General features: G+C 46.7%; 1 protein-coding gene across 2 annotated transcripts in view; it reads right to left on the bottom strand.

Annotated features, from left to right (window-relative positions):
* Positions 1-13,468, bottom strand: part of FUBP3 (far upstream element binding protein 3) — a 49,426-nt gene extending 35,958 nt beyond the window's left edge. The window contains exons 1-2 of one of the 2 annotated variants that reach the window (XM_080819989.1): positions 13,301-13,468; positions 585-690 (exon numbers count right to left, since the gene is read on the bottom strand). In XM_080819989.1, coding sequence (XP_080676115.1) covers positions 585-690; positions 13,301-13,384 — 190 coding nt within the window. In that variant the 5' untranslated portion in view covers positions 13,385-13,468. The remainder of the gene's footprint in view (positions 1-584; positions 691-13,300) is intronic. The other variant, XM_080819990.1, reaches the window with a different exon arrangement.
* Between the last annotated feature and the right edge of the window lie 535 nt (positions 13,469-14,003).

Below are 14,003 nucleotides of genomic sequence, written 5' to 3'. Positions count from 1 at the left end.
AGGTGCTGGTGACAGGCATTTCTAAGTGGGCTGAAGAGAGTAATAGACAGAAACCAACGAAGTAATACACGAATGAAGGAAAGACCAGCGCTTGTGGGGAGAGCCTGTGGGGAGAGCCTGTTGTAAATGGTAGTGAAGACTCAGCAGACAGACTGCAAAGAGGTCACCACCCCCTTGGCCCTTTCTTTAAGATCAGGATGTAGCCACAGCTTCCTCAGGGCCGTGCACCAAATCTTAGCTTTTCTTTGGAGTAAAGTGGGAACTTCAATTTCCACTTGTGTATTTGAAGAGCGGAGGGCTAAATCAAACAGAATTCTTGGATCAAATTACTTCTGAGCTAATGCGCAAGGACCAAGCGAGTCTTTTACCTTAGAGCCCGGCTGAAAACGTTCCCGTATTATCAGGGCAAATAAGAACTCAAATGCGAGAATCGCAGAGAAAAATCATCCCTAATAGGTCCCCTCCACCATTCCTCTTCAGAAAGACGCTGGAGAGAGCTGTTAAGGAAATGAGGGACACCAACTCCAACTTAACTGGCACGTTCGCTACCATCTGAAAGGCAAAGACATTTTACTGTGACTTACCTCCATCATCCAAGGGCCGTTTCTGTACTCCGTATCCATACACTGAGGGGTCCACTAGAGGTGTGGAATTATTCAAGTGAGGAACTGAATCAATTTTAGCAGCAATCTACAGAGAGAATCAGATTTAAATGCTCAGTAACAAATCCTGGCTCCATGTGAGGAAGAAAGAGGAGAGTCCTCTTAAAAGGCCTGTTAGCCCATTTCTCCCCCTGACCTAGATTAATGGAAGGCATTGCCACCACGGGGACAGACACTTTCCACGGCTAACTGAATTTTCTTTTGGCCTTAACAACGTCTTTAGGAATAAAATACTTCCAAACGTTTGTCTTCTACAAATTAGACTTTTTTTTTTTTTTTCCCTACAAATTAGACTTAAGCGGTCACTTAAAATACAGGTATCCTGCATTCTACGAAGAAAAATAGACCAACAATATAAAGAACTTTGTTCAGAAGTTTTTATCACAGGGTTCCTTTAAGAAACAAGCTCCCCGATACTATTTAAAAGGCTGTGTTTGCTCAAACATGACAACTTGTTAGGAAAACATCCGTCCTATAACTTCAGTGCCTATAAAGTGCTGATGTCATCTATGGAGATCTAAAATAGTAAGCTGCTCCTCATTGGAAGTGTCCAAACAGTGGGGAGATGACTGTCCACACCATTTCAGAAGGATTCCTGCACTGGAGAAGGGGAGACAAGCTCTGAGAGCTATTTCAATTTTTAATATTTATTATCAGTTTAAAAAAAAAAAAGATTGCATAGCTATTAAAGCATTTTCCCCCAGAAACAAATGCTATGGGGGAATTACTTATCTACTTTGTTCTCATTGGAAAATTAAATGTGATCTTCATGGTAAATCAACTCTTTCATTTAATCAAAAGAATATTTACAGCCACTGCTCTTGACGTTAGTCCCTAAGTTAAGCGTTGTAAGTAGGGGGGGAATAAGGGGCAGACAGAAGGGCTGTCCCACAAGAGCGAGTGTTCAGTGGTAGTTTTTCCGAGCTTGTCCAAATATGCCCAGAAATCTGAGACCTTCTGGAACCAACATAAATGACCTTAAACATATAATGTCTTAAATAAGACATAAATATCTTACACAAGACAATCTTGACACTGAAACCCCAAGGCAGGGCTTAAATGTCAGGGATCCGGGGTCAGGTCTCTCTGGTTTCTTAGTTCTGTGGTGTTGGACAAGCCCCTCTCCCCTCTGCATGAGATCCTCTGGGTGTCCCACCACCAGCTGCAGAGTTTGGGGAAAGCTAACAACATACTCTCAACACAAACGAACTTTGCATCCTAGAAAGCACTTCACAAAGAGCGTGGCTGTTAAAACAAGGCAACTCATCCAACCAATGTCGAGGGCCTACTATGTGCCGGGCTCTGTTCCAAGCACTGGGCTTCCTGTGGTGAACAAGAATACCTAGGCCCGGGGGCACCTGGGCGGCTCAGCTGGTTAAGCGTCTGACTGTTGATTTCAGCTCAGGTCATGATATCAGGGTTAGGGGATCGAGCCCCTCATCAGGCTCTGCACTGGGCACAGAGTCTGCTTAGGCTTCTACCCCCCCCACCACCCCTCAACTCTTCCTCCCTCCCTTAAAAAAAAAAGGAATAACCAGGCCCCTACTCCGTGTTAGCAGTCAGTGGGGAGTAACAGGTACACAAGCTAAGTGATAAGTGATCATTTCAGCGGGTTATAAGCATTATGCTAATAAGAGAAGACAATGACATAGAGCGCTTTGGAGAGCGGATCAGGGAAAGCCACTGTGAGCACATGAGGTCGTGCGATCTAAGACCTAACGGCTGAGGAGGAGCTGGCGATCCAACAGTCTGAGGGAGCACTCCAGGTAGAGGGAACATTCCAGGCAGAGGGAACAGCCTGTATAAAAGGTCTGAGGCAGGAGCCAGCCTGGTAGGGACGAGTCCAGAAGACAGAAGTCAACGTCACAAGAGTAGGGGGGAACTAGATGTGTTCCAAGACACAGGCAAGGGCCAGTTCCCTACGGCTCTAGGTCACGGTAAGGGCTTGGGTTTTATAGGAAGGGTGACAAGAAGCAACTGCGATGCGTACTAGCGGAAGAAACATGTTGGTTTATGTTTTTAAAAGGTCCCCTTGACAAGGAAAAGAGACTCTAAGGGGACAGGAGTAGGAAGACCATTTAGGAGACATTCTAGGTCAGGGCTCAGCAAACTATGGCAGCTAAACCACTTGCTTTTGTATAGAAAATTTTATAGGAATCCAGCCACACACATTTTTTGGTGGAGGAACTGCACCCAGACCATATGGTACACAGTCCCCACACAGGTCACTTACTATAAAGTCTGTGGGTCCCTGTCTAGGCTAGCGATGATGGTACCTGGATAGGTGCTTGTATTAGTAGTAAATAATTAAAATATCAAGACTGCTGATAGAAACCTAACTCCTATATCCAAGCAGCCATTTTCTCTAAAACAAAATACTGTACAAGTCTTGCCTAACAGCATTCTACCACTGACTTGTAATCTTGCTTTCCGTATTTGTTTTGGATAAGTTTATGGGGGTTGGCTACTTACTTAAGATGCAAAAGTTACCTTTAAGGGCCCAGCTGGTAAAGCAGGTAGATTAAAAGGAGAGAACACTGCCTTGGCTTCTGCCTCACAGAGACTCTTTCATTTGCTACAATAAACTTAGTTGTAAATGACTGATGGGGGGTTTTTCAGGACTGTTGGCTGGTTTGCTTTTAAAGACGACCCAAAATGTTCCCAGCAGATAGTGAAGATGACCCCAAAGCACAAAGAAAGGGGTACAAGGGCACATGATTATTGGTGGAGTCCCCCAAGAGCGGGCATGCCAAACCACACGAGACACAGAACCCCAAAACCTCAACTCAACACACATCAGGTATGCTTCCTGCTCCTTTCTGATATTTCTTTGCTTCCAGATCTTTTTCCTTCTTTCCAAAGCAGCTAGAATGTTATTCCTGAGTCTCTGGCCTTCCTTCTAACTTACACAGTATGTGTTGCATGTTGCTGGAATGTCATTTTTTCCCAAAGCTGATATGCTAAAAATGTTACAATAGTTTCCTGTTCCTGAATTTGATTAAAGGCTGAGGCTTTCAGATTTGTTCTTAAGTCATGTTTACTTCAGTTATCTATAATTTGGGAAATTTCCACTAAGAGAAAAGCAGTACACACTACTGGTTAAGAGGTGTAGCTCTGAAGTCAACAGACTGCATCTGAACCCTGGCTAAACAAATGTTAAACAGGAATTTAACAATATAGTATACAACTGTATCATAATTTACACTGTACACATAATATTCTGTAAAGAAACAATGTATTCTTTCATCCATACAAATGCAACCTTATTTTACGTTTTACGTAGGCTCCATAGTGTGGAGCCTGATGCAGGGCTTGAACTCAGAACCACAGGATTGAGACCTGAGCTGAGATCAAGAGTCAGATACTTAACCAACTGAGCCACCCAGGCACCCCCAACATTAAGAAATGATTTTAAATGTCCACCAAAATGAGTTAAAATTTAGTGTTTACTGCGTGCTGGGTATTCTGCGAAGAGCAGAAAAATAAATGTGTATTTATTTTTTAGAAAGTTAAAACTTTAAAAAATGATCTTTATTTATTTGCAAAAAAGAGAGAGAACGCGCTCGTGCACAAGTAGGGGGAGGGGCAGAGGGAGGAAGAAGCAGGTTCCTAGCTGAGCAGGGAGGTAGATGCGGGGCTCAATCTCAGGACCCCACGATCATGACCAGAGCTGAAGGCAGATGCTTAACCAACTGAGCCACTCAGGTATCCTGGGAAGTGCATTTGAAATATTCTATCTTATTTATTCCTTACAATGACTCTCTAGGAGGCTGATACTATTTCAAGACAAGGAAGAGCGAGGCTTGGAGCAGCTGAGTGCCCCGCACACTGTCACACACCTCGTTAAGTGGCAAGAGGCCTACTGAAGCCCAGTCTGCCCAGCTCTAGCCTATGCTATTACCCACGGCACTGGGCACCTCCCCTCTCCCACCTAATACTCTATTAAACATATCTCATTTCCCAAGGACTTAAAACCTAATGTTTTCCAGGGCACCAAGCTCAAGTAATTCCCCACATCGTAACTGATCGCCCTGAAGGGCAGCTGCTTCAGAGAAGTGAGGTACGTTCTCAGCTAATAATGGCGTAGGCCAGAAAACAAGTCACTGTAGCGAGGACACTCCTACCAAACCAAGGCCACGCCCGTCTTTGCCCTGAAGGGACTCTGCTACTGATTTTTTATCCACTCGATTCCCTTTCCCCCCCTTTTGGGGGGAGGCCAGGAGGAAAATCTGTTCTCTCACTACCTGTGCTAATTTAGGCACCATAATAGATGAACTACAAATCAACATCACACGTATTTGACCTCGACTTTGAATAATTAGTGGAAACGAGGAGGGGAGCCCTGAACCAGGAGTCAGTCAAGGGTCCTGGTTTTCCAGCCAGCTCTTCCAGTGTATGACCTTAGGCGAGACTTTCAGTGGCCTCGTTCCTTGGGGTACTCACCTGTAAAATGCAGGGACAGACTAAACCAGTGTTTTCCAAACAGAAGTATGCAGGCATTTTTGGGAGGTACATGGATCAATGTTTTTAAATTTGAGAACATGTGTGTGTTTTACGCCTATTTATATACGGGTGTGTGTGTGTGTGTGTGTGTTTCTTATAGTTACCTTCTATGCAAGGCAAAGTTTTCACTTAAAATAGTGATTTAGTTTCCTTTTAAAAATATTAAGTAAACAAACACTGAGGGATCAATGATACGGCATAAATCGTAAAGGTGCTATACACATCATTAAATTTAGGAAACACAGTGATTAATTATTCCCAGTGCACATTTTTACAACTAAAATTCTCTGACAAGTTTCTTAATTGAAGCAGTTCGCCTTGTAAATCCGAAGAGGAAGCTCTGCGTATCTCCACAGCTTTACATTTATTTAAACATTACACCCCACAGAAGTAGGCAAAGCCATCTGAATGCCAAGTCACCCACATCCCACGGCCACACTATTAAATATAGCTGCTGCTGATCTTCACGGATTCAGCAAACAGAACGCTCACACGACCTCCTAGGGAGCATGAACCCAACTTGCTTCCAGGGAACCTCTGCTCCACGGTCACCTGAGTGACCCTGCCCAGGCCCTGGAGAATACAAGGGCTTGAGGGAAGGTGTCTGCTACCCACGGCAGGAAGACACAGTATGTTACCTGCGCAGTTAAGCCCAGGCGCTGAGATCACGTCCCAGACGGCAGGTTCTGGGATCATGGTGCATGGGAGCAAGTCCCAGTTCTGCTTCCTACTGCCTAAGAGGTCACACTGTGGACAGTCGTGTGTCAGACTTATTGTACACTTGCTAAGTGCCTGATGGTGTCCTCAGTTCACCTCCACGGCAACCTTATAAAGTAGCTACTCTTCGCGTTATTGGGGGACTGGGAAGCCCATCTGCCTGGAATGATATCCACGGGGATAATGAGACAACAACGTAAAGCACCCAGAACAACGCTGGCACATGGTAAGAAATAAGAAATGTTTGCTATTTTAATCTTTTATTGAATAATAACAGGAAAATACACAGACTGTAAGTTTACAGCTCACTAAATGTCCCCACACTAAAATACCTGTATCAACCAGCACTGAGATCAGGACACAGAACATTACTGGGGCCCAGAAGTCTGCCTCGACCCCTTCCGTCATCACCTCCCAAGGGGAACCTCCTAACATCTAATATTAGCTATTAAAAAAAACTGTTACCACCACCAATGACCTCCATTTTCCAGATGAAGAAACTAAGGCTTAAAGAAGTTAAAAGAACTTGCCCAGTCGCTAAGCTAGTAAGTGGCAGAACCAGAACTTGAACTCATATGGGCTGAATCCAGAGTGTTGTTTTTTTTTTAAAGATTTTTTTTTTCTTTTTCCTTTTAAAGGATTTTATTTATTTGGCAGAGAGAGGTCACAAGTAGGCGGAGAGGCAGGCAGAGAGAGGGGGAAGCAGGCCCCCTACCGAGCAGAGAGCCCGATGCAGGGCTCGATCCAGGACCCTGAGATCATGACCTGAGCTGAAGGCAGAGGCTCAACCCACTGAGCCACCCAGGCGCCCCTTTTTTTAAAAAAGATTTTTATTTGAGAGAGCGAGCGAGCGCACGTGCACAAGCAGGGGGAAGGGGCAGAGGGAGAGAGAGAAGCAGGCTCCCCGTTGAGCAGGGAGCCTGATGTGGGGCTCGATCCCAGGACTCTGAGATCATGACCTGAGCCAAAGGCAGAGGCTTAACTGAGCCTCCCCAGGTGCCCGAATCCAGAGTCTTAATAAGCATTTCACTGTACAGTGACCCCGCCTTATCCACGGCAGATATAGCCCAAGACTCTGGATAACTGAAATGGCAGATAATACCAACCCGTCTGCGTATTATATTTTTTCCTATACGTATATGCCTATGATAAAGTTTAACCTGAAAGTCAGATTAACGACAACTAAAAATAAAATAGAACAATTATAACAATATACTATAAAAAACTGTCATGTGAATGTGGCATCTCTATCAAGATATTCTGCACTCACTCTTCCTGTGATGATGTGAGATGAGCGCCAGAGGGGCTGGGAAGGGATGTTAGGCTACTAGTGACCTTCTGGCAACACGTCAGGAGCAGGATCAACTGCTTCTGGACTTCGACTGCCCGCCGGCAACCGAAAACCTGGAAAGCGAGGCCGCAGATACGGGGGACTACTGTACTACCCTCCGGGGGCTTTGTGACCATCCAATGAGAGAACATATATGGAAGTCCTCGCCTGGCATCTAGCGCAACAGGGGCTCGATGAATGGCAGCTATTGTTGTCATTGGAAATGGGGCCCCAGCTGATCCTGCCCTATTTACTGGCATTAACCAAAACAAGGAATTCTATATGCCAATCAAATAAGGCACAGCTCTCCAGAGTAGCTTTTTTAGACAACTTCATGCCACCCACATTTGGGCAGAATTAAATATTCCCTTCTCTATGTTTCCAAAGCACTTTATAAACTCCCTCTAAACAATGTAGCTCACTGAGAAAGTTACTGGTTAAACTGTCTCCCCGCTATTGGGAGCTCTCTGCACTGTAGACCTGTCTCAATCCTCAGTACCGCGAGGGCAAAGGTTTTGAAACCCGGAACTCCAGGGCTTAGTTTTACAGAATTCACAAACCTCCTGAAATTACATACAAAACTATTTAAATGTTCCTGAGGGAGGTTCAAAGTTTTCAAGAGTTTTAAAAAGGTCTGTGTTTCCGAAAGTCAAAGCACAACTTCCCTAATGCATAGCAAAGTTCTTGACCCACAGAAGGTACTCTTTAAGGGTTTGCTAAATTTCAAGTGGATCTGGAGAAGCCCACCTGAAGGCAAAATGCTAAGATGACCGGCGGAGGCTCGAAGCGGAACGCTGCTCCAGCGGGGACCTCCAGAGGCCCTGAAGAGGACATGTCCATTCGGTTTGTACCCTATGTCCCAGCTAATTCCACCAGCACCCCCTGGATGCTTTGTTCAGATTCTGATTCCTCGGAGACGGAAAGTTACCCAGCTACCCCTGCGAAGGAACCGAATCCTCCGAAGGCAGAAAACGGTGATCCAAGAACAGCTGTGTATATTAACTACTTGTGTGTCTCTGAGAAAATGGCTTTATTTCCCTCCGGCTCATCATTTTCAAATATAAAATGAGAGTCAGAACCCTTGTCCTATCTCACCTGGCTGTTGTGAGGACTAATCCCACGGTAAGATGAAACCAGCCACAAATCTGTTGGTCTTATCTTTGCGCTGGCCCAGCATCCAGGCAGGAGGCCCGGAGGTCAGCAGATCTTCCAATAATGACAGGCAATCCGAATCACATCACTACTTCTAGTAACACCCTCAGTTTCACAAGTGATCTGCTATTAGCTGGTATGAGGATAAAAGTACAGTTTCTGCCCCTGAAAGAAGTATTGGCTACTCTTTCCCAATTGTCTCTATACCAAAACTCTAAATGCAAAACATTTTCAAGAGATGTGACTTTTGACAGAGGAAAAGGATTGCACAGAAAAGCTGGGGGGAGGGAGTTCGAACAGATGCCCAACGTAACATAATGGAAAGCGAAAGAACCAAAATGCTGTGGCCAATTTTTTTTTTTTTTCCCAGATCCAGCTAGATGACAGCTCAGAATGTTCAAGGGCTTGAAGGAACTACTATGATTATCTAGCTCAACATTTCCTGAAATTTGATCTGTAGAATGTGACTTGGTTTTATGAAAAGACAGTATGAAATTACATAACTTCGGGATATTTACAACACCCATCCCAAACTCCTATAGGACTTGATACACACAAGCATATTAAAGGTTCTGAGAAGTCCTGCATCGAACGGCCTGTAGATCAAATGTTGGGAATGGCTGACCCAGCCCAAGGTCAGATAGCTACTTGCAGGAGACTCAGGTCTTCTAAATCTCCCTAAACCATTCTTTCCATTAGAAATTTCAAATAAAACCCAGATATGGCGGACTCGCAATTCGGAAAAGGACGATGGGGGAGAAAGCTGTTGATGATTAGGCATCCCAATGGCAACCCAGAGTCAAAGGGGCAGCTGCTGCTCAGCTCCTGCGGAGTACTGCCATTCCAGATTGTGCCAGCAGTGTGGCCAGATCTTTTCTTGAGAAGCTAGAGAGCTCAATTTTTATGTGAAATCATTCTAAGTATTGGCATTGTGTGGGTCAAACAAAGCACGCCTGCTGGCCCACGGTGAGCCTTCTCCAGCCCATGGGCCACTGGTTTGAGAACTCTGGTCTAGGCAAATTTGGATCTACATAATAAATGGGGCTTCGGGAGAAACCAGAGTCTGACACTACATTTGGGCTATCAGATTTTAAAAGAAAGATAAAGAAGTTTCCGATGAAAAGGAGAAGAACTGCAGAAACAGACAGGGGAACGTATTGTGCGTTTCCTACGCACTTTTCAAAACCGAACAGGCAGATCAGCACTTCCATGAAAGCAGTGACCCAAATGGGGTCAGTCACGTCACGAAAACCCTCTAACAAGGACTTGCTCTTTACAGGGGACTCCGCTGGGTCCTGTCAAAGCAAAGATACAGGAGCAGCCCACAGATTTCCTGCAAATGTTGGGTTTTCTTCAAGTGTCTGAGAAAGCAAAAATGAATGCACACTGGGGAGTTTAGTCCCTCATGAATCGATGACTTGAGCTACTGGAGCTGGGTGTGTAGGAGATCATCTCAGTGGCACACAGCCGCAATGAATGGAGCGCTCGGCACATATGCCGTGAGTCAGAAGCATCATGTATTAAGGAAGCAAAGGCGGTCTCTCTCAGGGAGTGACCAAGAACCAATGAACAAAGGCTTTTTCTTTTAATGGTGGATGCACATGCTCGTAAAGGCAATTTTGTGCGTGTACAAAGCACACACGCCAAATCATGTACCGCTTAGGCTCAAAGCTTGAGACGGCAGCGCTGGCAGGCATCTGCGGAGAACCAAGGACAATTCTGAGACCCCACGCCAAGAACATTTCCCAAAATAAAGTGCTGGTGACAAACAGGTTCTAGGCCTACAGAACTGTCAACAGGTTACTTCCTATAGATTCTAGAGGGGCCTGGTCACAATCATTTGGGTGCTGAACCACCATGAAGCCCAACTCCTACTGGCACCCGTTCCACTGTAAATACACCGTATTTATGTGAAGAATACCCTGGACTTGTGCAACACAGAAGCACTGACTGGGTCTAGGTCAAAAGAAGGGCTTAAAATCCTGAAAAGCATTAGCAGTTAGGCAAAGCAACTTCTTTCTATTTAGGTGATGACTGGCAGACAGCTGGCCCGAGCTGGGGAAGGCTGCCGGGCATCTCCAAGACTCTGGTGTTACATTGTCCTCTTGGCACACAAATGTGTGCACTGCATGTCAGGGGCTACTCAACCACCGGCAGCGGGCTCTCTGGGAACATTTTTGCTTTTAGAAAAAACAAACCAAACAGAACAGAGTTGTACCTACTTATCCACAATCTCCGTGAGGTCCTCCAGTAACCAGGGTTGGTCAGGGTAGAAGTGCACTGTGGCCACAAAACAGGACTGCCTAGCCTGTTCTGGCTTTGAGTCCACATCCCACCCTTCAGAGGATCCCGACCTCTCTAAGCGGTGAGTTTAAAAAACATATTTTTGCTGATCTGCCAATGACTTGGAGAACAGGACGTGTTTTTTAAATTCCCAGCACTCTTAACTCTTTATCAATGGGACTGAATCAAACCACACTCCTACACTTGAACAGTTCCCTATGGAACAGCTGCATTATTCGTTTGTGCCAACCACTATTAACTCACTGAACTTCACGCTGCTGCAGAAAATTTTACATTTTATGTGACATCTTCATAGACTCTCTTTTGATCTAGAAACACCACGCTCAGAGGAAACGAAGAGTAACAGCTGGTTCCCTGTGTTGGAAAGAGTCCAAAGGATATGCAGGAGGCTTCATGATGCCAGGCAGGAAGCTAGTGGATTACGTACTGGGCTCCACATACCAGACTTAATAGAAACTGCAGGTTCAAATCCCAGCAGGGTGGATTTGGACTCTGTTACGATCTTCTACATAAACTGAGCACAAGACAGCTTACTGCTCCCTAACAAACTTGTGAGAACTTTCTAGACTATTGCGGGTGTTTATGAGGGCACATAAAGGTGGGGTCGGGGGAAAGCTTCGCAATCATTAAAATACAGAAATACCTTATCTTTTATTTCCAGTTACTAGAGAGGGAAAAAAAAAGGCACATTTCTGCAACACGCTGCATATACAATGAAGTAGGACCATCATCACCCAGATGCCCCAATAATGTGAGACCCAATGAGGTGAGCTTTACTATAAAGCGTACAACAGTTCCAATTTCTAACATTCCATTCTTGCCCAAAGCGAATCTATACATAAACCTAAAATTACCCACAAACCTGTTTTTTCTTTAGTTTTTAAAGGCCATCAAATCCTTGGAGATAGTATCGACCACCAGCTGTTAATATTCAGAAGTAATACACTCACAGCACTGTCTCCATTGGGCTTAATACTGCTCCAGTCAATGGTGCATTTCAGAGCTGGGAACATTTCCAATGAAGTTTTCTTGGCTAGTAGTAAACACCACTGCTTCAACAATCCACACTGGGTCAGCCATTTAACAGAGGGTCTCCCTCCCTCTTGAGCAGGTTGTCCAAGAATATGAGTTCAACCACTGGCTCAAGAGAAGCAGAAAGTCTTCTCAATGGTTCAAAATTCATGTTATGTTCAACTACAGGCCTTCTGCAAACTGAGGATCTGAGCTCTTTAGGGCAGTGACTATAATTCTTCCTGGATAGAGAAGGCCAACAGGTGATTGTCACATATCAGCACAAAGCGAAAGCCATTACATATTAGTAGCCAGTGAGAAACAAGGTTCAGGACCCTGTTCTGTAGAGGAAAGCAGTGAAACACGCCGGCAAGCAGAGTGGTGCAAGGGGAGCTGGACGGCATGTTCATCCGTTACAGCCACTGGTGGGCTCTGAAGTCTAAGTAAGATGGATACTCACTACTGTACTGGTTGACGCCTAGGCAGTAAGTAACAAGTCAAGTCATCGGAAACAATTTTAGGTGGAACCACAGGTTTGGAAAGTTCTGGGATCCAATATAATGTCTATAGGAGCATCAGTATTAAAATGAAAAAAGTCAGTATCTGGGAAACAGGTAGGATTCCCTCCCCTGGAATACTGGAAAGAGATGTAAAGACCATATCTTCAAGCGACCAAGTGGAGACCTTCTTCTAATACAATGAGTCCTGTGGCTTTCTGTTAGGAATCAAGCAGTAATTAGTTACAGCCCAACTTTTAAGGTGTCAGTTAGTACACCTACAATTAAATAGGAAGAGATGATGAGTATAAGACACTCAGCAGCACAGGTTTAAGTGTCAGAGGTAACTTGTAAGTTTTACACGCGATAGAACGACATGTTCTGCTCTAAGCACCATGCCAGAAGCCAGAGTATTTCTGGCAGGTCCCATATTCATTCTCCAGGGAGGTATACAACCTCTTAAAACCCAACTTATTTAAACTCTGCCAAAATGCACGACACTGTCTGATGGTAAGGCTGCACTGTTGGGATGAGTCCGTATCACATTCTCCCCGAGAGAGGAAATTATTGCCCATAAGGGACTTCTACGTCTTGTGGACCACCCACACTTACTGAGCATCTTCCTCTCTTCCCTCTCCAAGAGTAACTTCAAAAGTAAAATACCCTCGAATTCCTGCCACTCCACCCTCCGAATACAGGAAGTCCAAAAACGATGTTTTCCAAGTTTTAAAAAGCTACATGGCCTGAGACGGCCGCTTTCTGTCTACACCCCGGTCCTCACCGTGAGCTCCCCAGCCCCCACCCCTCGCGAACCTCAGAAGCCCACGCTGGGTGCCCTGCACGTCCAGCCGGGCGTGGGGGCGCGGTGGGGCCAAGCGATCCGGGCAAACCCTTTCCCAGCGGCTGCACTTAGAAGAGCTGCCCGACAGGCTGGGCCTGGGCCTCGCGGTGGTGCCTTATCCCTCGGCTCCTCCGACTGTAGAAGCCCCAAGAAAAGGCCGAGCCCCGGAGAGGCGTCAGCCCAGGCTGCCTCTCGCCCCCAGGCCCGACCCCCTCCTCCCCATCGGGCCCGGCCCGGCCCCGCCTCGGGCTCCCGTGCTCCCGCCAGCCGGCCGCGCCCGTACCTGCCGGACCCGGTGCAGGGCGTCCACGAAGCCCTCGGCTTTCATCCCCACCGGAGCGCTCTGCCCCTGCACCAGCTCCGCCATTACCGCCCCCGCCGCCGCCGCCGCCGCCGCCGCCGCCGCCGCCGCCGCTCGGCTCCCCCGTCCGGCCTCCAGCTCCGCTTGGGGACCCGTAGCCGGAAAGGGAAAGTCGCCCCACTTCCGGCGGAAGGGAAGCCGGGACGCTCAACGCGAGAGGAGCCGTGTCTGTGGGGCGGGGTCAGGGCACGTGATCACGGTCTGGCCGGAAGTGGGGGCGGGGCCGCCGACGCGTGGGCGTGTCCAACGCGGGAGGTTGCTCTCCCGCCTCCAGCACAGGTGTCTATCTGTTCCCAGACCAGATCTGAGCCAGGCCCGTGGATGATGTCGTGACAGATCGTAAGGCTCGGGTATGGCCCGAGGTGTTCGGCTGTCGGCTGTTTGGAAACCCAGGGAGGAATGGTGTGGTTTCCCCAAGATCGCGCCCAAGCAGTCCTGGTTCTCTAAAAACCTGACCTTGGCAGCCCCTCCCGGGAATGGCCATTGGTTTGGCATATTGGGACTGAGCTCTTTGAAATGGCACCGTGAGGACCGAGGGAGACTGGAAGGCAAGGGGCAGCACCACAGAGTGTCAATTTCTCCAACGTTTGCAGAAAGTACAGGCTGGAGTTCTTCAGACCGCACC

Source organism: Martes martes, assembly GCF_963455335.1.
Source record: "Martes martes genome assembly, chromosome: 12".
NCBI classification, from domain to species: Eukaryota; Metazoa; Chordata; class Mammalia; order Carnivora; family Mustelidae; genus Martes; species Martes martes.
The sequence above is the reverse complement of the archived record's forward strand: the minus strand, read 5'-3'. Positions and strand labels throughout refer to the sequence as shown.